At 40.7% G+C, this 24,780-nt stretch overlaps 2 protein-coding genes across 3 annotated transcripts in view; one reads left to right on the top strand and one right to left on the bottom strand.

Moving 5' to 3' along the window:
• The window catches only part of LOC113427800 (unconventional myosin-Ia), a 61,017-nt gene extending 57,163 nt beyond the window's left edge, over positions 1-3,854 (top strand). Inside the window, exons 27-29 of the mRNA XM_087952188.1 lie at positions 665-692; positions 1,861-1,988; positions 3,429-3,854. Coding sequence (XP_087808314.1) covers positions 665-692; positions 1,861-1,988; positions 3,429-3,552 — 280 coding nt within the window. The 3' untranslated portion in view covers positions 3,553-3,854. The remainder of the gene's footprint in view (positions 1-664; positions 693-1,860; positions 1,989-3,428) is intronic.
• A 15-nt stretch (positions 3,855-3,869) lies between these two features.
• Positions 3,870-24,780, bottom strand: part of LOC113428955 (retinol dehydrogenase 7-like) — a 37,880-nt gene continuing 16,969 nt past the window's right edge. The window contains exons 4-5 of one of the 2 annotated variants that reach the window (XM_087952826.1): positions 20,338-20,501; positions 3,870-5,216 (exon numbers count right to left, since the gene is read on the bottom strand). In XM_087952826.1, the coding sequence (XP_087808952.1) occupies positions 4,891-5,216; positions 20,338-20,501 (490 nt within the window). In that variant the 3' untranslated portion in view covers positions 3,870-4,890. Of the gene's footprint in view, positions 5,217-13,985; positions 15,682-20,337; positions 20,502-24,780 lie in introns of those variants that run through there. The other variant, XM_087952827.1, reaches the window with a different exon arrangement.

The raw sequence follows: 24,780 nt of genomic DNA, 5'->3' as shown, positions 1-24,780 counted from the left end.
AAAGGGAGGGTTTGGATGAGAGAGCTTTTGTTTAGATGTTTTATCTTTTTTAACTTGCCACTTGGTGTTAAAACCTACTATAGATTTAGTTATTTTATTTATTTTTATTTATTTATTTTGTCAAGCGATTATGAGATAACAGGTATAAATATAAACATAGTTATGAATGCATGAAATGTATCACCCAGCTGGCTTTGTGTCCAAGGCAGAATTAGAACTCACAATCTCCCAGTTTCTAACCTGTGTGCCTTAAACATTAAACAAACTGGCCCCCAATCCTATAATTAGCCTGCCTTATGGCTACGTACTCTATTGTATATAAGCTTTTGATCAAAACATGGCATGGATGCTCCACACACAGACAAATTGTGAAGCAAACTTAAATCAAGCATTGTGTTTGTTCAGCTGACCTTTGATTTGATCTTTTACAGATTTCTGGAAAATTTAAGCAAAAGCAACATCACTGTCAAACTTGTGAAGACAGATGAGACACAAGGTGCTGAACTCCTGTTTGCAGGAAGAAAGGCAGCCTAGGATGGAAGTGTTGGTCCATTAAAGTGAAAGTATTGCTTGATTCAAAAGGCATTACATTGGACTTTTAGGGACTCTGGAGCTGAGAATATGATTTAGACTTGACACATTACAGGCATTGGTTGCCTTCTAGGTTTCTCATCAAGAATGTTAACACATGGGTATGATTGTATACATTCTAGGCCAATCAATGCATTTTCAGAAGGTGTAAATGCACGCTTCCATTGTCTTGTCAAGATCTTGAGATGACCTTCTTTAGAGCTTTAAGTGGAAAATTTGGGAGAGTGTCAATTAAAAACAAACAAATCAAATGAAATGTTAACTCTGTTTTGATTTAAGCCACTTGGGCTCCACCATCTTCGAGGGACACCAAAGAATCTAAAACCCTGAAGTCGGCTACAGATGACAACTTTATTTTGAAACTATCTGAATAATCTCCACCCACTTTGAATTTTTGCTTTGCTCCAGAGATATCCAACAGAGACGAAGTGGCAAGAATCGTGTTGATTTATTTTTGATCCACTAGATCTCTGCTCTAATGGGGAGCCAATAGCCAAATAGTGGGATATTACTAGCACACTAAAGCAAATCACTAATTGCACATACATTACTGGCAACAATGCCCTGGGCAGGGTTTTAGGGTGAAATGGTTGCATGGGTAAACCTTGATTGGTTTCCACCCATTACTTCTTGTCCTGCCTTCAGGTGCTTTGGAAAATAGGTTGACTCCCTCTTCTTTGTGGCTGCCCCTCAGATATTGGAACACTGCTATCACATCACCCCTAGTTTTTCTTTTCATTAAACTTTTCATTAAACTAGACATACCCAATTCCAGCAACGGTTCTTTATATGTTTTAGCCTCCAGTCCCCTAATCATCTTTGTTGCTGCTCTCTGCACTCTTTCTAGAGTCTCAACATCTTTTTTTACACCGAGGCGACCAAAACCAGATGCAGTATTCCAAGTGTGGCCTTATAAAATGGTATTAACACTTCACGTGATCTTGATTCTATTCCTGTTTATGCAGCCTAGAACTGTGTTGGCTTTTTTGGCAGCTGCAGCACACTGCTGGCTCATATTTAAACGATGGTCCACTAGGACTCCAAGCTCCCTCTCACAGTTATTAGTATTGAGCGAGGGACCACATATACTGCACCTGTGCATTTGGCTACTCTTGCCTAAATGTGGAACCTTACGTTTTTCACCATTGGATTTCATTCTGTTAGATAGCGCCCAATGTTCAAGTCTGTCAAGATCCTTCTGTATCTTAAGCTTACCTTCTGGAAAGATGACGAGTATCTCCAACACATGTGACTACTGTTCTCTTATAGCCTTCCATAGCGGACACCAAAGGGGACTTCCTCCTTATTAGTGACCACGTGATTGAACTGGTTACCCGGCTTCACCAGACCATGCTGGAGGCTACAAAGCAAAAACTGAAACTGCAAGTGGCTGATGAGTAAGAACTGCGTTGGCTGTGGGTGGAGAAAGGGAGGGTTTGGATGAGAGCTTTTGTTTAGATGTTTGTATCTTTGTTCTCTTGTACTGGTATTGAAAACCTATCAAGATTTATTTATTTTATTTATTTTTATTTATTTATTTTGTCAAGCGATTATGAGATAACAGGTATAAATATAAACATAGTTATGAATGCATGAAATGGATACATATAAGAAAAATAAAAGAAAAAAATAAAAGAAACAATAGGACAGGGACGATAGGCAGGTTGGTGTGCTTATGCACGCCCCCTACAGACCTCTCAGGAATGGGGTGAGGTCAATAGTAGACAAGTCTAAGTCTAAGTTTTTGGGGTTTGGGGAAGAAACCACAGAGTCAGGTAGAGTATTCCAGACACAGACCACTCTGAAACTGAAACTGAAACTGAAACTGAAAGGGTTCTGAAAATCCAGACACTGAAAACCCTTTTCATCCTTTCTTGGAGCCTCCAAGAGGGAGTCACTCCACCGGAGACCGCTGAGGGGATAAAGGAGACTTTGGATCCATTTTTGGCAATTTTTTCTCCTCCTGCCCCCCTGCCAATTAAAAAGACTATATGCCCTCTGGTGTGCTAGAAAAGGAAAAGTGGGCTGCCTTTAGCCCTACTGGGTTTAAGGAAGCAGGCCTTGATGTCAGAAGCTATCTGAATACACATATACAATTTGCCACCAAACTCACATTTGGTAATAACAGTATAATGTAAATTATATATTATGGCCTGGAGCTTGTACATCCCTAGTTATAGTTTGTGTGGTTTGTTGCATTGTATTCAGGTTGTTGAGTTGTAGCAATTAATACATTTCACATCCCTTTTCCAATTATAGTCAAGTAAATAATAATTAAATAATGAAACATTTTAGCTTCAAAAGCTTGCAAAAATAATTGTGAATTTGATCATCCCCACAGACTATTGAATATTGTATCCTAATTGACTGAAAATAGTACACTGCAAACCTACCACTGTATTTCTTTATTATGGACAGGAGTCAGTACCCAAATTGTTCAGCAGTGACCTTACATTGGAGTTAAATATGTTTGCAGAGTTAATCTCCCCTTCTTTGAAATCCATAGTTTACTTGATAAGGTTTCAGAAGTAGTTTATCCTTGTCTGCCTCTTAGGGCTGAGATAATGTGACTGGCTCAAGGTCACCCAGCTGGTTTTGTGTCCAAGGCAGAATTAGAACTCACAATCTCCCAGTTTCTAACCTGGTGCCTTAAACATTAAACCAAACTGGCCCCAATCCTATAATTAAGCCTGCCTTATGGTTGTACTCTATTGTATATAAGCTTTTGATCAAACATGGCATGGATGCCTCCACACAACAAACAAATTGTGAAGCAAACTTAAATCAAGAATTGTGTTGTTTTTGTTCAGCTGACTTTTGATTTTTTCTTTTTACAGATTTCTCATAAAATTTAAGCAAAGCAACATCACTGTCAAACTTGTGAAGACAGATGAGACACAAGGCACAGCTCCTGTTTGCAGGAAGAAAGGCAGCCATAGGATGGAGGTCTTGGTCCATTAAAGTGAAATTATTGCTGATTCAAAGGCAGCTACATTGGACTTTTAGGGACTCTGGAGCTGAGAATATGATTTAGACTTGACACATTACAGGCATTGGTGCCTTCTAGGTTTCTCATCAGAATGTTAACAGCATGGAGAAACATGATTTGCATACATTCCAAGGCCAATCAATGCATTTGCAGAAGGTGTAAATGGCACCTTCCATTGTCTTGTCAAGATCTTCAGAAATGGCTTCTTTCTTTAGATGCTTTAAGTGGAAAATTTGGGGAGAATGTCAATTAAAAACAAACAAATCAAATGAAATGTTAACTCTGTTTTGATTTAAGCCACTTCGGAAGGCTATACCATCTCTAGGGACACCAAAGAATCTAAAGCTAAATTTGGCTACAGAGGACAACTTTATTTTGAGCTATCTGAATAATCTCCACCCCATTTTGAATTTTTTTTGCTTTTCTCCAGAGATATCCAACAGGGCAAGTGGCAAACTCTCATTGATTTATTTTTTGGTCACACTAGATCTCTGCTATAATTTAATTTTAAAATGAATGGGATACTAGCACACTAAAAAGCAAATCACTAACTGCACACATACATTACTTCCAACAATGCCCTGGGCAGAAACAGTTTTAGAAAGTGAAATGGTGCATAGGTAAAAATAAAGGTAAAGGTTTCCCCTGTCCAGTCAAATCCGACTTGGCTCATTTACATTTCTTAGTTGAACAAAGACACTTTCACGGTCCTACGGCCAGTATGACACAAAGGCACACAGAATGCTGTTTCCTTTCCACAGAAATGGTGCCTATTTATCTACTCGCATTTGCATGCTTTCAAATTGTTATGTTGGCAGGAGGCGGGACAACGCTTTGTTTCCCTTATGGGTATTATCTGATCAGCTATTCCCATGACATGTTTTCTCATTTTCACATGTAGAATTGGTCAAAAAGCATTGGGTGGGTGCCTGGCTTTTTCATATATAGCATGCTTTTCCACTAAGAAGCCCTAGGAAATACACTTTATCCCGGATTTATTCTTAAAACAATTCTGTGAAATCAGTTGAGTTAAAGGAAAGGAATTGATTCAAAGTCATTCAGTGAGTTCAATGGGAATATTTTAACTATTTCATCACATCAACATATTGTGTTGGTTTTGTAGCACTTGCATACCTACCCTGTTTATGGTAACCAATGTACTCAAGGCTGAGCAGATCAACAGCAGAAAAGCAAAGGTATATCAGTCAGAGATTCTGAAGCTAAGGCTTCCCTGAGTCGTTTTGCTTCCCACGGGAGCCTGTAGAAGAATAGCCAAGATTCAATCCAAATTTCAGAGAGCCAAACAAGGTTTACCAGCCCTGTCCAGGGCCCAGAGTTTTAGGCTTCTTACACGAATCAAAGGAAATGACATACCAGACACAAGAAATCAGATGGTTGTTTACAACAAAGAAACTTGGGTCAAAGCTGCCTCTTAAGTAAGTTTGCAACCAGATGTTGCAAAGACCAGAAGATCCATATTTGGTAAGGAGCCTCAATGAATGTCTTTGCTCTGAGCCAAAGCCAACGATTTGGAGGCCGTGATTACTCCAGTTCTGTTGCTGCCTGTCTTTGAGCCTCACATGATTCCTGGCTTGTATCTCCCGAGGCTGGAATTCCACTGGTGCAAATGGAGCAACTTAAGAAGAGAACAGAAGACAAACTTCTTCAGATTCAGAGTCCAAGACATGATCTTGATCTGAGAAAAAAGTATAACCTGTCTCCTTGAGATTAAGATTGTAGGAGTTGATATAGTCATATTGCAAAAGTATAATAAGATATATGGATTTCCAAACAACCATTTTGAAAGAGTATGATATGAATTTGCTTTCATAATGTTTGACTACGTCTCTTTGATACATTTAGTACAGATATGCATTAAGCAAGTAACACAGCAGAAATACATCCATAAATGGCAAATGACATTTTGCCCACCTTTTAATTTCAAAAGGCAGAAGTGTTTATTGTACGGCAAGCTGATCTCCCTTTTATAAAATGGTCTGCCTGGGACAAAAAGGGAAATTCACAGCAAGTACACCATGGAGGATCACAGTGTTTCTAAATATGTCATTTAACAGGTCAACAGAGTTGGGAGGGTCGTCGTCCAACCCTCCCCAACCATTTCTGATAGATGTCAGTCTAGTCTCTTCTAAAAGGTTTCCAATGATGAAGCTCCCACAGCTTCTGAAGGCAAGCTGTTCCATTGGCTGATTACTCTCACTGTCAGAAAATTTCTTCCTATTTCCAGGTTGAACCTCGCCTTCTTCAGTTTTAAAGGAATAATGGATGGAAACTGAACTTCCTTTACTTTAATAGTAATAGCAGTCACCAGTGAGAAGGCTTGCAAACAATAGGATTCTCCATTCTATGCATGCCTATTCCTGTTTTTCTAAATAATATTTTTTATTTTGAATACAAATAATACAAACATAATACATATAAATCTAAAAACAAAAAAAGGAAAAAATTACAAATATTACAGTGCACCCCCACCTTTTTCTTATGTTTCTTCTTCTATAACAACTAAAAGATATACAATATATTCCAATTGTGCCCTTATCCCCTCCAAAACAACATATATTCTTGAGTAGGTTGATTCCCTTTGCCTTCCACCAACACTGTTTTTATAAAATCCCCCCATATTTCATTATAATTGTTTACTTTAATCATCCCTTTTTAAAATTTAATTTCCGTTGTTAATTTATCATTTGTTGCCATACTCCAAATTTCATACCACTCATTTCTTTGAATATCCCAATTTCGTCCCCATCACTAATCTAGCTGCCATTATCAAATTCCTTTTTTGTTTCATTTATATCCTGTTTTCCATCACCATGCAATCCTCGGTGACATATCTAAATTTCCATACAAAGTACTCTAAGTTCCTTAAACACCATGTCCCATATTTTTTGTGCACTATCGCAATCCCACCACATACGTTTATATGTTCCAACCTGTTTCTCGCACCTCCAACAAATATTTGTATATTTAACATCTATTTGATTTAATTTACATGGTGTTAGGTACCACCTCCATATCACTTTATATCCATTTTCCTTAACTCTGACATATTCTTATATACTCTTCTATTCCAAATATTTTTCCAATCATTATCATTTACTTCTTCTAAATCTGATTCCAAAATTAATTTTAAACTTTTTGCCTGCTCTTCTAATTCAGTTAATATTCTATATATTTTCCCAATTTTTCCTTTACCTATATATTCTTCATTCACCTCACATTCTTTTATAATCATTTCAAATTTTGTTAACTATCTTTCTCCTCGAATCTGTCTTCCATTTTTATCAATTGTATTAAATTCAACCAATTTAATTTAATATCTGATAAAACATTCTTTAATTGTGTTATATTCTTTGTTCTTTCAGTCTTCCCATTTATATATCTGATTTTCTTTTAGTTTACTAATCCATTCTTTCAGTTCAATATTAGGGAATTTCTCCATTTCCACCATGCATGCTTATTCCTGTTCATTGTAATAGAATAACTTGCCTCCAGAAGTTGTGAATGCTCCAACACTGGAAGTTTTTAAGAAGAGATTGGGCAACCTTTTGTCTGAAGTGGTATAGGATTTCCTGCCTGAGGAGGGGGTTGGAGTAGAAGACCTCCAAGGTCCCTTCTAACTCTGTTATTCTGTTCTGTTCTGTTCTCTTCTCTTCACTTCTCTTCTAGTCTAGTCTAGACCTATTCTATTCTATTCTATTCTATTCTATTCTATTCTATTCTATTCTATTCTATTCTATTCTATTCTATTCTATTCTATTCTATTCTATTCTATTTTCTATTTTATTCTTTACTGTGCAAATAGGCTGTAGCCAGTAACTATTAAGAGTTGGAATTACTAAGCGGATCTCTTATGTATACTTCTGTCAGCATTCCACTATCTAGCTTTCTCTATATATAACCCACCACCTCCCATTGTGACTGAAGGGGCCAAGGGATTATAGATGTACAGGTAGTCCTTGATTTATAACTATAGTTGGGATTGGGATTTTGGTCGCTAAGGGACGCAGCCATTAAGAAAGCCATCATATGGTTGGTCCCAATGTTATAGTTTTTACTGTGCTTGTCAAGTGAATCAAACTTCTCCCATTGGCTTTGCTTGGCAGAAGCTGTCTGGGAAGGTCCCAAATTTTAATCATGTGCTTCAAAGCAGGGGTCACCAACCTTTTGGACCTCAGGGACCACCAAACTCATAATGTTAAATCCCAGGGAGCACTAACTGGTTCTGTGGCCATGACCTAATTTGTGGGTGTGGCTTGGTGGTCACGTGACTGGCTGGGAATGGCTTGTATGTAAATATTATAAATATTTATATAAATATTGAATTTTTTATAAAAAAGACCAACTTTTACCCAAAATCAGGCAAAGCAGGCAGATTGAGTTGCTCACAGAATCACAGATTCATTCAGAGATCTATCTATCTGCCATTTGGCTAGCTCAGTCTGTGACATAAAATTTGCTTGCAAACAAACTCATAAAATTTGCTAGCAAGCAAACTCACAAAATTAATTCACAACACACCATGTATGTAAATATTAAATTTTTTATTTTAAAAAAAGAGCAACTTTTACCCAAAATCAGGCAAAGCAGGGAGGCAGATTGAGTTGCTCACAGAATCATTCAGTGATCTATCTATCTGCCATCGGCAAGCTCAGTCTGTCACATAAAATTTGCTTGTGGTGGGTCTGCACTGAATAATAGAACTTTCAGTCCTAAGGGAGGTTCAGTTGTGCTTCAAAGCAGAGCCGAAGATCTAAAGACTAGCTAGAAAGCAAGAAATCCAACCATTTCCTGCTTCCTAGCTAATCTAAATCTCCGGGCACAGCAGAACAACTGATAGTCAGAAAAAGGAAAAATAGCAATTTAGCAGGCAAGTTTGCTGGGTAAGGAGTGAGTGGGTGGGGAGGGGCCATGTGGGTGGTGCAGCCTTGTGTTTCTGTGCAGCCTGGATTAATTGCTTTGGGGGGGGGGGTGTTCTGGGGGTGAGATTTCTCTGCGGCCCACCAAAATTTTCTTGTGGCCCACTGGTTGGTGACTGCTGCTTCAAAGCTTCATTCAACAAATGTTCATATATTGAGGACCACTTGCTGTCAGGTTTCCAAGTGATGAAATCCATTTAAAAAGAAAAAAACAAAGTCCATCTTCCAAAACAATTTCTTTTATTTAGGAAAGCATCAAATTGGCAAACTCTGTGGTAATTCCGGATCTGACACAACCCGGAATTACCCCACAATATTAGAAGTTAGAAACAACCCCCAAAAGTCACATTCTCCAATAGAAGTTGTTAGGAATAACAAGGTTACCTAACGTAGTTTGGGTAAAATAATATATATAAACTATGATTGTAAGTTTAAGTGTGTGTCACTTTAAACTGCAAAGCATGTAATTTTGGGTGCAGTTGTAAAACCGCCATAAGAGGGAGCAATAGAACCTGCTGGTTTGCTTGCTTGCTGACTATGCTGGATTGATGGTTTGCTAACTGCGTGTTCCCTGCTGCTGAGTTTTTTGAACGTTGAAGGAAGAAAGGAGGTTTGACTTCTTTATATCTCTACTGCGAGAAGATATATTACTGGACTGATATTTGTAAGTTTACTGACCTCTTTTTCGACACTGGACTTTGCAACTGAATAATCCCCAAACGGACTGAACTATTATATGGACTGTTTGACTATGCTAAAACTCTTACTGGAATAAACTATTTAACTAGCACAGTGTATCTGTTTTACTGAGTGTAAGCTACAAAAACATTTATCTCACATATTTGCCTGCCTGCCTGACTGCCGTGCACATTCTGCTAGGGTGTATCCCTAACAGAAGTAATTCAACATTGCTTGATGTCATAAATCTCCACCTCAAGGGGCCTAAGCACGGACAGCTTGTTTTCCCACAGGAAGAAGAATCACCTAGCCTAAATAACTCTCTCATCTCCACTCCTCCCCCCTTAGGAATGTGGCAAGCCTGAAACCCTTCCCCCATGACCACCAAAGAGAAAGTAAGAAAAAGAATATATATTAAGCCTAACTAAAATGGCTACAGATATGTCAATTTCAGGCTTCACACTTTCATTCCAGCATACCTGGGGGTCAGTATCTTGGGAAGAACAGGATATTTTCCATAAGGCCACAAATATATTTTGGCTCCCAGGATGCTCTAGAGAGGCTTCCTAGGCCCAAAATGGGGTGCAGGGGAGTGTGAAGGAAGAAAGCAAGAAAGCAAGAAAGCAAGAAAGAAAGAAAGAAAGAAAGAAAGAAAGAAAGAAAGAAAGAAAGAAAGAAAGAAAGAAAGAAAGAGGGATGGGAAAAGAAAGGGAGGGAAGGGGGAAAGAAAGAGAAAGAAAAAAAGAAAGAAAAGAAAGAAAGAAGAAAGAAAGGAAGGAAGGAAGGAAGGAAGGAAGGAAGGAAAGAAAGAAAAAAGAAAAGAAAGAAAGAAAGAAAGAAGGAAGGAAGGAAGGAAGGAAGGAAGGAAGGAAGGAAGGAAGGAAGGAAGGAAGGAAGGAAGGAAGGGAAGGGAAAGTGAATGAGATATGGATGGATGGATGGATGGATGGATGGACGGACAGAAAGAGGAAGGGAGGGAGGGAGGGAGAGAAAAAGGAGGGGATGGAAGGATCAAAAACCCTGGCACTAGATACAGCTTCAGAGGATGCTTTGAAACAGCACAGCATTCCAGGGCTGGAAGGAACCTCTGAGGTCATCTAGTCCAACCTCATACTCCAAGAGCATTGTTAAAGTGAGTTGCTCTCTTTTGACCCACCCTGTTACATGACCACATAGCCACACCCACCCAGTCACATGACCACATAGTCACGCCCACCAGGCCACGCCCGCAGAACCGGTAGTAAAAAAATTTGAATCCCACCCCTGGTCCCTTCACTGTTGAAGACAGGCACAGGCTGTTGGGGATGTCTTTGTCCGGTCTGCATAACTCACTAACAATGCTCTTGGAGCAGGGGGTTGGACTAGATGACCTCTGAGGTACCATCCCACCCTGGATTGCTGTGCTGTTTCAAAGCATCTCAGACTGAAGTGCAAATGGTTCCTGAAATTTTTTTTTTCTGGAAATCTGTTCCTACTCCCACACCATTCGAAGGGTTTTCATCCCAAAGAGCATAGCTAAAACACTGTGGAGATTCTCACTCATCAGATCATGGTTGTCCCAAAAGATGCTTATCTTGTTTTCTTTTGAAGACGTTTCAGCTGAAGAAGCTTCTTGGGTGAAAAGTGAAACGTCTTCCAAAGAAGAAAAAAAACAAGAAAGTCCCATTGTCTCCTGACAAAAGAGGACAAGGTATATATGGCATAGAAAGATGATAAATTATATATTGGTGTAGGCCAGGGGTCCCCAACCACCGGGCCGCGGACCGGTACCAGTCCGTGGATCACTTTGCACCGGGCCTCAAAGAAAATAAAAATAAAATAAAAATGGTGGCTTTCTTCACCTTCGGTGAATACTGCTGGGATCAGGGATCAAGGACACAAATGAAAGAAGGGGAAGGAAGAAGCAACCAAAGCCTGTCCTACTCTCCGGCTCAGTGGCTTCGGTTTCCTCCCGCCTCGTTCCTCTCTCAGTCGCTCTCTCTCACTCCTCCACCAGCCCAGGAAGAAACTGCTTCAAAGAAGCTGGCAGGGTGGCTTTTCCTGTCGGCGCAGCTCCCCCGAAGCACCCGTTCACCCCCAACCCGCCGCCAATCAATCCAGGTTCAATCCAGTGCTCCGTTCTGCCTGCCTGCCTTCGTTTTTGGTGGTTTCGGAGCACAGCTCCTCCGAAGCGCCCGTTCACCCCCGCCCCGCCCCACCCCGCCGCCTGCGGTTCAATCCAGTGCTCCGTTCTGCCTGCCTGCCTGCCTTCGTTTGTTTCGGAGCAGCTTCGGCTGAGAATAATAACTATTCGCCTCTTTTACTCAGCCGAAGCTGCTCCGAAACAAAGGAAGGCAGGCAGGCAGGCAGGCAGAATGGAGCACTGGATTGAGCTGCGGGCGGCGGGGCGGGGGGGTGAACGGGCGCTTGGAGGAGCTGCGCTCCGAAACCACCAGAAAGCGAAGGCAGGCAGGCAGAACGGAGCACTGGATTGAACGCGGGCGGCGGGGGGGTGAACGGGCGCTCGGGAGCTGCGCCGACAGGAAAAGCCACCCTGCCGGCTCTTTGAAGCAGTTTCTTCCTGGGCTGGTGGAGGAGCGAGAGAGCGACTGAGAGGAACGAGGCAGACACCTGAGGGATGAGGCTGAGGGAGGGAGGGAGACACCTGAGGGATGGGGCTGAGGAAGGCAGGGCCGAGAGGCGGGGCTTCTCAGCCATCCTGCAGGGACTATCTGTCGCTCAGGGTTGCAATGAGGAGGCATTGGCGCTCCTGAACTTGGTGGTTTGCTGGCAGACGTTTTATTACCCGACTAGGTAACAACATCAGATGTTACCTAGTCAGATAATGAAACGTCTGCAAGCAAACCACCAAACTCGACTCCCCTCCCCCCGTCCTTGAAAAAGTGTCTCTGCGTGAAACTGGTCCCTGGCACAAAAAAGGTTGGGGACCACTGGTGTAGGCAACAAGATCATCTTGGATATTAGTTTACCCACACGTATTTCCCTTGGCCTCTGCCAGGACTCATTCCCAGGTTATTTTTGAAATTCTTTTAATTTAGATAAGAAACAGATAAGCTTCAAAACAAAGTGCTACCATCCTTTAGCTCCACATAGGAACCAAAGGCATTTTTATAGAATAAAAATGATGGACTGCTAAAACCATGGCTGAGATAAGCTGCATCTAATGTGGCAGCACCTTGTTTTCTAATGTTTATGCCCTTTTGATAGCCAATATTCGTGACCGTGTGGCAGCATTTCCTGCATTCTTGCAGCACTCCCATTAACTTAAAAAAAGTTAAATAAGGAAATCCATAGTTTTATTCATTTTATCCATTCACAATGACTTACATTTTTAATGAACTAAGAATGAAAGAAAATGATTAAAAAAACATCGATGTCTTTGGCAATTTATGGTCTCCTCAGGAACTGAATGCTCTAGCTCAGAGGTCTCTAACCTTGGTAACTTTAAGACTTGTGGACTTCAACTCCCAGAATTCCCAAATCTGGCTGAGGAATTCTGGGAGTTAAAGTCCACAAGTCTTAAAGTTACCAAGGTTGGAGACCCCTGCTCTAGCTGCTTCTCCATCGGGACACACAAGCCAGGGATTAGCATTAGACAAAGGAGGTTTTATCAAAAGGATGGGGATCAGTGGTGAGATTCAATTTTTTTTACTACCGGTTCTGTGGGTGTGGCTTGGTGGGCATGGCAGGGGAAGCATATGTAAAATCTCCAGTCAGAGATGGTATTTGCCGGTTCTCCGAACGACTCAAAATTTCCGCTACCGGTTCTCCAGAACTGGTCAGAACCTGCTGAATACCACCTCTGATGGGGATTACAGGTAGTTCTTGGGTAGTTCTACCTTGATTACAGGTAGTTCTGTAATGGAGTCTACCCGTCATGACTGTAGGTTGTAATGGTTGTAAAACATTATCAATATGATTTTGTGATTTTTGGGTGTGTGTGGTGGTCATTGTGTGAACACAGTGGTCATAAGGGCATACCTATTGTGGTGCAGTTTTGCTGAAAATCTTAAAATGAAGTCACCATGACTGTGGGACACTGCAAGCAGCCCTAAATGTGGCCATGTTGTTGAATGACCAAAGTCACATGACCACAAAGGGGTGGCGACCTTCGGAACTTCAGATCTGCCTCATAAGTCCCCTTTTTCAGATTGGTTGTAACTTCGAATGGTTGCTAAGCAACTGGTTATAAGTCAAGGACTATTAGCTTTCCAGTTATTTCTAAACTGCCGTTCTCAATGCTTTTCACCATTGTTCCTACTGGCTGAGCTGCAGTCAATCAGATTGCTTTTCCACAACTCTTAATCAGTTTCACAAGTTCTGTAAGATAATTGAAGAAGGCTTAGCTTCTACAGCTCTTTCAGGGCATAATTGTCTCATTTGTGTTATTTGTTTTTACTTTAGTTGATATGCTGCCTCCTTATCCTGCATGTACAAATATTTCTAAGGATTGTTGGATTCTTTAATGTGAGATTTTATCATATGCTTTTAGATTTTCAAATACACAAATTTTATTGCCAACCTTGAAACATTCCTGTAATTTTATATGAATTTTGCTAAAATCTATGGCTGCATATAAATGTTTGAAATACAAAAATTCCAATGTTCATCTATCCTGGTACCTGCTCAATATTTTGGAGCAAACCTCCCATTATTACTAGTCCACTTGGTCACCTATCAGTTGACAATGCTAAGAATAAAATCTAGAAGGCGTCCAGTTTGAAGGAATCTGGCTATTAAATCACTGTCATCTACCTGTTTAATAGATATCAAACAGCCACAGATTTTGGTTCTTTTCCAACCATCATGCTTTTATTTTGATAGATTTTAGACTTTTAAAAATGTGGAACAATGATGGGCTCTTTGCCTTCTTCCCAGATGGTTTTGGAAAGTCCTTGTTGCAACCCAGCACCACTTTTGATATAACCCACTTCGTATGTTTTCAGATGTCCACCTTATGTTCTGTATGAGTTCTGGTGGTGCAGTGGTTAGAATGCAGTACTGCAGACTATTTCTGCTAACTACCAGCTGCTTGCAATTTGGCAGTTCGAATCTCACCAGGCTCAAGGTTAACTCAGCTTTCCATCCTTCCGAGGTTGGTAAAATGGGGATCCAGATTGTTGGGGGACTCTGTAAGCCATTCAGAGAGGGCTCTGAAGCATTGTGAAGCAGTATATAAGTCTATGTGCTATGGCTATTCACAGCTTAAAAACCAGTTCTGTATTTTCCTCCTCTCCCTTTTTTCCTGCATCATTATAATTCTTTTAAGTTTTCAGATTGCTTCACTTTCAAAGGAAGAGAAGTTCACATGGGCCACATCAACTAAATTACTCTGTTTTATTTCACGATGATGTTACCATCACGATGATGTTAAAAATGAAGCTAAAACATACATTGTTTAATATTGTGATTTCAACCGTATAGACAAAAGGCAGATTAACACAATCGCTCCAGCAAGATTAATTTGGTTAGGACTTACGGTGATCGGCATAATTTGGTTAGGACTTATGCTGATTGGTCTGAAAGAGCTGCGAATAAGCTAAGCAACAAATAGTAAAGCTGGCTTTCAAGAGGGCTCTGGCAGATGGAGAGTCTGGGAATAACCTTGTAGTAACCCTGGAGAGTCTGAGAAAACCAAGTGAGTAAAAAATGTACAGAAGTGTAAGAATTTCCTAAGTGTGCCTGAAATAGTAGTCTCAGAGCAAGTTTCCCTTGTAGAATAGTTCTCCAATTAACAGAACGCAGTCAGGAGACCATCTACCTACAGACTATTGAATCCTCTGCAGTCTTTGAACCCATCCGGAACAATGGGATCTATATGTCCTATTATTGCACAGCTATGGCAGTTCCCAACCATAGTTTAGTGACAGACATTTGGTGGTACATCCTTCCTGTCACCAATTATCAGGACCTCAAAGATCCAAGATACCATACTAAGCTGGACAGATCAATGGTCCTATTTGATTTAGGGAAATTTTGTATGCTCTTGCCCTGATAATACTTTAGAGTCAAAATTCTAGATAAGCATCACTTCTACAAAGGATAGAAGTGGGAATACCCGTACCCACAATAACTATGTAACAAGGGAACTGGCCTGATGTAAGGAAAGATAATTTAAGATATACAGTATACTGGAAACAAGCATCATATAATAAAAAGGAGAGCCCATAAAAACCCTCCCAAGAATGAAAGATTCTAAAAAGAATAGGTTTCCAAACTCAATCCATCAGTGTCAAACTTTCCTCTTGATAACTAACATCTCTCCACTCTAATGGCTTCCTTTTGGTTGAGAGCAAGACCACAAAAATAGCATATCTGTTAGCTTAGTTGGCAGGTAGCTTATAGGGAGGTAAAAGAGTTTGGCATCCCAACCAGCTGAGTAGCGGAAGCGAGGATGCACAGCAGTCAATGCATGTTCCATGCAGTTGGTAACCAGATGAAGTTTAGGATTGCAGTAGGCTTGCAATTTAGAGGTTTCTTCAATCACTACAGAAAGAGAGATGGGGAAAAAATGAAATAAGGATACACTTGTTCTTCACAAAATATAAATTAGAACCATCCTAAGATCTCATTTAACAATCCTGTATACAAATGGCCCCGATTGTACCTATTCTTTCCAACTACATCTTTTGCTGATTACAAATTTAGGTGCCTGAAATTAATATCCTGAGAAGTGTGGATTTTGTTTATAAAATAGTCAATGTGGTAAGAATAATAAAAAAAAACAGATCTGCCAACATCTAGAAACAAGTAAAGTAATAACTAGCAGTCAGCACGGGTTTGTTAAAAAAGATCATGCCAAACCAATCTTATTTCATTCTTCAACACAGTGATTAAATTAGTAGACCAGCAAAATACTGGTATATATTTAGATTTCAGCAAGGCATTCGATAAAGTAGACCACAACCTACTTCTTAGTAAGCTAGAAAAAAGTGGAATAGATAGTGTTATGAACTAATAAAAACTATTTAATAAAAACTTGTCAACCTTACAAGAAAATCAGGCTCGTAATCCTGCACCTTTGATTGGCCTATGAATAGCGAGCAGGGATTGGTCCTTACGGAGCAGCCTGATTGGCTATTAGTTGAACATCTCTCATTGGGTACAATTTAAACGTGGGAACGCAATTCATTGGTTAACGGGTCAACAGCCAGCTCTATAAAAGAGCTGCTGCTGCCCAGGGTTTTTGCTCTGTTCTTATTCATTAATAAAGAGTTGAAGTTCACTAGTTCTCTGCCTCGTCTCCGTTCCTTGCGCCCATGCTCAGTATATAACACTGGCGACGAGGGTGGGATGCGGAGACAACAGAGCTGACTGAACACTACAGAGCGCCAAACAGAGCACGTGGCTGAAGGCGCACCAACAACGGCAATATGGCCAGCAGTGCTATACCACCCGCTCCATTTGACCCGGCAAACGAAGACTGGGACTCGTATATGGATCGGTTCCAGATGTTTCTGGAGACCAATAACTTAAAGGACGCCTACGACCGGCAAGAAGCGAGCAATATTCCTGACCCATTGTGGGCCTGCCGTATTTAAGATGGCGAAATCACTTGCAAAACCGGCTGAGGTGAAAACGATGGACTGGGACACCCTCGGCCCACTATGCACCCGCAGTGCCAACACTTGTCCGTAGGCATGAGTTTTACCAGAGGGACCAACGGAAAAGCGAAAGTCTTGCAGACTTCATCGCTGACCTCCGGAACTTGGGTGGCCTCTGTGGGTTTTCCAACCTAGAAGAAGCCTTGCGAGACCGCATAGTTCTGGGATTAGTTGACCAGACGGTGCAAAGCAAGATCATGGCCAAAGGGAACATCGATCTTGCCGATGCCATTGCAGACGCTACCGCAGCAGAAGCAACCAGGAAGTCAGCTGCTTGAATGCGCCTCACCAACGCACCGCTCCGTCAACTCGCGAATGATACCTCGCCTCGCCCCGAGAGGCACTCAACAACGGCGCACCATGAGGACCTGGAATCCCCATCAGAAAGTGACGAGGAAGAGGTCAACCGACTCCGGTCTGAACGAGACCAACAAAACCAACGACTCCCACGACAATGCGCGGGTTGTGGGGCAAACCACTCATGATCCGATTGCAAATTCCTCGACGCACTCTGCCGTTCCTGTGGAAAAAGAGGCCACATCGCAAAGGGCTGTAGAAGCAAGCGAGGATCCAGCTCAAAGCGCAGGGAGAATAACTGCAGCCAGTCTTCAGGATATCCTCCTGCGAATCGAAATCGCCAGAAGCACCAATGGAACTACCACTCCTACAGAAACAAAGCACCTGCCACTCCAACAAGACGAGAAGAGGCACACCAAACCATTACCATCGGCCACGCTACATCCTTAGATGCAAGAAAGATCCGAGTGAAGGTCGCCATTGAGAACCAACCTTGCGTGATGGAAGTCGACTCGGGTCGTCTCTCTCGATGGTTTCCTGGAAGACCCTCAAACAACTAATTCCGGCCATCCGTCGTCAGGACCTCAGCCCCCAAAGGATCATACTCAAAGATTACCAGGGCAACAGAATCCCGGTCGTCGGTTCCAGCCAAGTCCAAGTCTCCTTCAAAAATTGTATCGCATCTCTACCACATAGATGAGGAAATAGAAGGGGAACTTACCAAATTTGCAGATGATACTAAGCTGGCAGGAATAGCTAACACCCAAGAAGATAGGCTCAAGATCCAGATGGATTTTGACAGACTAGAACACTGGGCCATATCTAATAAAATATCTAATAATCCTTTCAATATCAAAGTCCAGTATCAAAGTCCAGTATTAGGCTCAATAGCAGTAACTGTGAGAAGGATCTTGGAGTCTTAGTGGACAACCAGCTAAATATGAGCCAGCAGTGTGCAGCAGCAGCCAAAAAAGCTAATGCAATCCTAAGTTGTATTAACAGAGGGATACAGTCAAGATCAAGGGAAGTACTAATACCACTCTATAAAGCCTTAGTGAGACCACACCTAGAGTACTGCACCCAGTTTTGGTCACCACATTATAAAAATGATGTTGAAGCTCTAGAAAAAGTACAGAAAAGAGCAACCAGGATGATTAGGGGACTGGAGACTAAAACATACAACGAACAGTTGCAGGAACTGGGCTTGGCTAGTCTAGTAAAGAGAAGGACCAGGGGAGACATGATAGCAGTCTTCCAATATTTGAGGGGCTGCCACAGGGAGGAAGGGGTCAAACTATTTTCTAAAGCTCCTGTAGGCCAGACAAGGAATAATGGATGGAAACTGAACAAGGAGAGATTCAACCTGGAAATAAGGAGAAACTTTCTGACAGTGAGAACAATCAACCAATGAAACAGTTTGCCCTCGGAAGTTGTGGGAGCGCCATCACTTGAGACTTTCAAGAAGAGATTGGACTGCCATTTGTCAGAAATGGTGTAGGATCTCCCGCTTGGGTGGGGGGTTGGACTAGATGACCTACAAGGTCCCTTCCAACTCTGATTATCTGTATCTGAATGCATTCAGACAGAAATAATGCTCAGGGTAACAGCATAATTTGAATATGTAGAAAATTTTCTGTAGGTATGTGACTCACTGCACCAAATGCATTGGCCCCAAGAAGGTTGATCTCTTTCATCCAATTAACAGGGGAGGTTCTAAGTAACTCCCACCCAGGCATACATCATGCCCACCACAGCTTAGCAATCGGTGTGTTCCCAACCCTCGAGAGTTCCCAAAGAAAGCTAGGATACTTCAGAAAACTAGGATAGTTCATGTAAGTTAGTTATCAGAAAACAAAAATCAAACATTCTAAAACTGGGTGTAATTTTTGACACAAAGGGCAGAATCTAGACACAGAGGGCAAGCAGATACATTTATACCAGCAAAACATTTTACAAGGAACTGATCTGATTCAGCTTCATATCTCCTTATATGAGTCATATAATTATTATGTCCTCTTTCTTATAATTTTTCCCTAATATTATGGACACTGAGGAGAACATATTTATTTTGGAATCCAATTGAACAAAGTTAATGTTTGCACCCATTGTTCTGATTATTACAATATTTGATTCAAGTTTCTGGCCCTTATAATTGCAAGGATAGGCATGGCATTCTTCAGGTGGTTTCCAACAGGATTTTTGAAGCCCACATATACACATAGTCCTCAACTTCCATCCATTCGTTTAGTGACTGTTCAAAGTGACAACGGCATTGAAAAAGGTGATTTATAACCTCTTTTCACTTTTGATGGCTGCTGCAGCATTCGCATTATCAAAATTTAGGCCCTTGGCAACTGGCATGTATTTATGGCAGTTGCACTGTCTCGGTGTGATGTGATCCCCATGGTGATGCAGTGGTTAGAATATAGTATTGCAGGCTACTTCTGCTGACTGCTGGCTGCCAGCAGTTCAGCAGTTCGATCCTGACTGGCTCAAGGTTGACTCAGCCTTCCATCCTTCCGAGGTGGGTAAAATAAGGAGCCAGATTGTTGGGGGCAATAGGATGACTCTGTAAACCGCTTAGAGGGGGCTGTAAAGCACTGTGAAGCGGTACATAAGTCTAAGTGCTATCGCCATGAATAATCTTCCAAGCCAACTTCTGAAAAGCAATGTCAGTGAGGGGAAGCCTGATTCACTTAACGACCTCTTGACTCACTTAACAATTATAGTGATTCGCTTAACAACTGTGGCAAAAGGTTGTAAAATGGGGCAAAACTCACTCAACACATGCTCCACTTAGCCACCTAAATTTTGGTCCATACACTGACTACCTGTACATAAACCCACATACTATTGTATAGAACAGGTAATGAGTAGTGCTAAGGGCACCCTCTTGTTCTTCTACTCAGCTCCCTCGCCTCGTGTGTGAGTAGAGGAAAGGATGGTGAGACAGAATTTCTACCCATTCTGATTATTTGATAGAGAATATCATATCATTTAATAGAATCATATTTTATTTCCTACTTGAAGAAATACGTTTTTTAAATTTCTTTGATAGGCTTACTTGAATTAAAGCCCCCTTTAAGGGGGAAGCAAACTTAACATTCAGAGTTAACAACCACAGGGTCAGACTGCCCATCTGTTAAGAAACACTGCCAAACTCTGCCGTTGAACTAGAAGCCCTGGACTCTATAGTGTGTGACATCAGGTTTTGAAGAAAAAAAGGGGGAATCCCACTCACTTGAATTATAATAACTCTCTCCATACACTTCCTTGGTTTCTTCTGGAAGGTGCTCCCAGATTTTCCTGAAGTTTTCTTTCAAGATTTTCAGGTTGGTGATTGCAGTTCGGAAGTAACCTGGCTCTATTATGCAGACTTTCACTCCAAACGGGGAGAGTTCAAGTCTGGGGAAAAAAATTAATGTTATCTACCACAGGTCCAGGAAGATAATTATGGCTGTGTCATCTTGAAAAATGCGGGAGAAAGTGGGGTGGGTGGGAAATGAGAAAGTATAAATTTGGTGTTCTGTATGAAAAAGTATTATAAAACATATTAATCTCCCAAAAGGAAGCAGGGGAAATGTTTAAGGCTCTTACCTCTGTAAACTGTGCTTCTATAGCACAGAATATTTTTTTTAAAAAAAGTTTTTTATTTTTTACACAAACATAAACAAAACATAAACATAAAACCATCTTTCAGTTACATACAGTGTGTCGGTTGGTACAAATCTCTTCTGCATAATCTCTACAGTCATTTCCTTCTAATTTAGATTAATCTTCATGTTACAAATCAAGCTATATATATTTATATTATTATCATTATTAATTGTTTATTAAACTGTTTAATATTCTATCATTCTATATGAGCGATTCACCATTTTTACTTAACCTACTTTATAATATTCATTTTATCATCACTAATCCATTCAATAGTAGTCTATTCTTACATTACTTTATCTCTCCAATTCTATTATATTTATATTATAGAGTATTGTAAAATATTTCATTTCCGTTTTTTTAATCTAACCATTGATAAAATAAGTCCCATATCTTATAAAATTGTTTATCTTCTTGCTCTCTAATTTCAAATGTCAATTTACTCATTTCTGAGCACTCCATTATTTTCTTAATAACTTCATTTTCCATTGGAATTTTCTCATTTTTCCAGTTTTTAGCAAATACAATTCTAACCACTGTTAATACATTTACAATCAAATATAACAATTCTCTACTGTATATTTCAGGTATGATGCCCAATAAAAATATATCTGGTTTTAAATCTGTGTGTTTTTTTGTCATTTTTTTCCAACCGTGTGTGGATTTTAGTCCAATATCTTTTATCCTCTGCACACGTCCACCACATATGGTAGTATGATTCAGGTATCTGATGACACTTCCAACATTTCTCCGACTTGTTCTTAAACAAGCACAGAATATAATTCTTTTTACTTGAAAATAAAAAGTCTGGGCTATAGAACTACAGGTAATCCTCAACTAACAACAGTTCATTTAGTGACTGTTCAAAGTTACAACGGCACTAAAAAAAGTGACTTATGACCACTTTTGACAATTAAGACTTTTGAAGCATTCCCGTGATCATGTGATCAAAATTCAGATGCTTGACAACTGGTTCATACTTATGACCGTTAATTACTGTGTCCCAAGGTCATGTGATCCCTTTTTGCAACAAAGCCAGATTCACTTAACAGCCAGGTTATTAATTTATCAACTGCAGTGATTCACTTAACAACGGTGGCAAGAAATGTTATAAAATGGGGCAAAACTCACTTAACAAATGTCTCACTGAACAACAGAAATCTGGGGCTCAATTGTGGTCTTAAGTCGAGGACTACCTGTATGTGGTGTTACATGAATGGAAAGTATAAAAAAGGTTGTTTGGTGAAATGATGAAACAAAAGTGACTGTGAATGAGGGATAGGGAGAAAAAAATGGGAGACAAGAGAAAAAAAATGTAACAATGTGTTTTGAAGAAAAAAAAGTTTTTTTTTTACAAAGAATATAATATGGGGGTTAGGAATAGCCCGGGATAAGAGAGGTAGAGAAACTGCAGAATGATTATGATAGATATAAAAAAATGTTTTGGAAGTACATGAAAAAAGGATAGGATACAACAAATATAAATCTGAAAACTGAGTGACAAAAGTTAGGTTTGATGGGGGAAATGGAAGTTATATCTACATAGAAAGACACTAGAACAGTGTTGGCGAACCTTTTCAGCACCGAGTGCCAAAATGGGAGTGTGCGTGCGGGGGAGGAGCGCTGGAAACCAGAAGAGTGGTTCCCCGGCACACATGTGCATGCCGGAAAGCTGAGCTTCCGGTTTCCGGTGTGCACATGCACACCGGCTGCCTGGTCTTCAGGTTTCTGGCATGCATGCACATGTGAAGACTAACTGGCCCGCACACATGCGTGCACCAGAACCCGGAAGAGCAAAGGGCGACAGCTGGCATGCCCAGAGAGATGGCTCTGTGTGGTACTTCCGGCACGTATGCCATAGTTTCAGCATCATGGCACTAGAACATGTCAATTAATTTAGGTGCCTTGGTAGAATATTTGCTATTCTTCTCTCAAATCTATTATATAGAAGTGAGAATTGGATATAATACATAAAAATGTAAAACTGCAGTAGGAATGATCTTAAATTCATCATCCCTACCATTGTCCCTGTGTGTATGCATGCAAGGGTGTGTGTATTTGCTATATATAATAAAGCAAGAAGAGATGGCCATTTTTTTTTTAAAAAAAATACTATTTTTATCTTATTTATACAGTTTATAGGCTGCCTGACTCCCACCTCTGAATAGCTTACAGTTAAAACTTTTTTAAAAAATTACAAAAGGGGAAAAAAATGAGCAGCCCAAAAACAATATAAAACCAAAAACTTCATAAGTAGGAGCTTAACTTTCACTTTGCCCCACCGCCTGGGAGAACAGCCAGGCCTTTAATAGCTTCTTGAACATCTCCCAGGTGGGAACCATCTAGATCTCTTGGAGGATATAATTCCAGAGGGAAGGCATGGCCGATTGCTTAAGAAAATTGCAGGCACCTGTGCCACCTTAACAAAGAAGGCCTCTGCTTCCTGCAATATGACACTACTAGATTAATGGCATCCATACCATGTTCCCTCTGTCCAATCTCATCAAATGGACAGAAACAACCAGAGACAGGCAGTCACTTGAATAACTAGGCCCTATGCCATGAGGGGCTTTATGGGTGATAGCTATGAGCTGGTGGAAGTTGTGGCTAGAAGAGTATTTGCACAGTTTCGGGTTGTGCACCAGTTGTGCCCTTTCCTGGATCTGAAGTTCCTATGCGCAGTCCCTCAAGCCTTGGTCATCTCATGCTTGGACTACTGCAATGAATTCTATACGGGGCTACCCTTGAAGAGTATCCAGAAACTTCTGCGGATGCAGAACACAGCTTCACGGGCAAGTCTTGGCATGGCCCATGTTACACCACTGTTCCGCAAGATGCACTGGCTGCCAGTTTGCTCCTGCATCCAATTCAAGGTGTTCTTCTCACCTTTAAAGCCCTTCATGGCATGGGTTCAAGCCATGTTGAGCAACTGGCTCACCCCAGTGGCACTAGCCTGCCCCAACTGTGCCAACAGAAGGAACATGATGGGGGCCCCATCAGCCAAGGAATTTTGGCTGGTGGATTCCAGAAGAGCCTTTTCTGCCATGGCTCCTGTCCTCTAGAACATCATGCCCCCCGCCCTGAGGTCAGATTTGCTCCCACCCTTTTGGCCTTCTGAAAGTCCTTGAAAATGTGGCTATGCCAAATAGCCTGGGGCCCAATCAGAGTTGGAGGTGTCTAATGGAGGAGAGAACACTATTCCTTCTCCCTGTGTGCACTTTGTTCCCTCCCTCTCCATCCTGCTTAGTTTAATTTTAATTGAAATTTTATTTATCTTTGGAGAGACAGGCAATCTACAAGTTTGATGGAATGGAATGGAATGGAATGGAATGGAATAGAATAGAATAGAATAGAATAGAATAGAATAGAATAGAATAGAATAGAATAGAATAGAATAGAATAGAATAGAATAGAATAAGGAGTAGGAGTAGGAGTAGGAGTAGGAATAAAATAAAATAGAATCAATATTGGATAGATAGATAGATAGATAGATAGATAGATAGATAGATAGATAGATAGATAGATAGATAGACAGACAGAAGATAGTTATATGGAGGGATGGAGGGATAGATAGATAGATAGATAGATAAATGATAGATAGATAGATAGATAGATAGATAGATAGATAGATAGATAGATAGATAGATAGATGATAGATAGATAGATGATAGACAGAAGATTGTTATATGGAGGGATGAAGGGATAGATAGATAGATAGATAGATAGATAGATAGATAGATAGATAGATAGATAGATAGATTAAACAGACAGACAGACCAGGATTGTGAATTGCACCTGGAAATCAACTGTTAATCAGTGTAGCTCCTGGAATGATGGGGTCATATGGGCATAATGAGTCATGCTGATCATTGCCCATGTTGCTCCCTTCTGCATCAGCTGCTGCTTCCAGGTGATCATCAAGAGAAGCCCACATAAAGTGCATTTCAGTAGTCCATTCGTATAGTGACTAAGGCAAGAGTGACTACCTGAAGAGCCTCCCAATCCAGGAGTGGCTGCACAAGATACA

This window comes from Notechis scutatus, chromosome 1, assembly GCF_049901735.1.
Source record: "Notechis scutatus isolate UNSWTSFEM ecotype Mainland chromosome 1, rNotScu1.2, whole genome shotgun sequence".
NCBI classification, from domain to species: domain Eukaryota; kingdom Metazoa; phylum Chordata; class Lepidosauria; order Squamata; family Elapidae; genus Notechis; species Notechis scutatus.
Note: the sequence above shows the minus strand (reverse complement) of the source record. Positions and strands in the feature narration are given on the sequence as shown.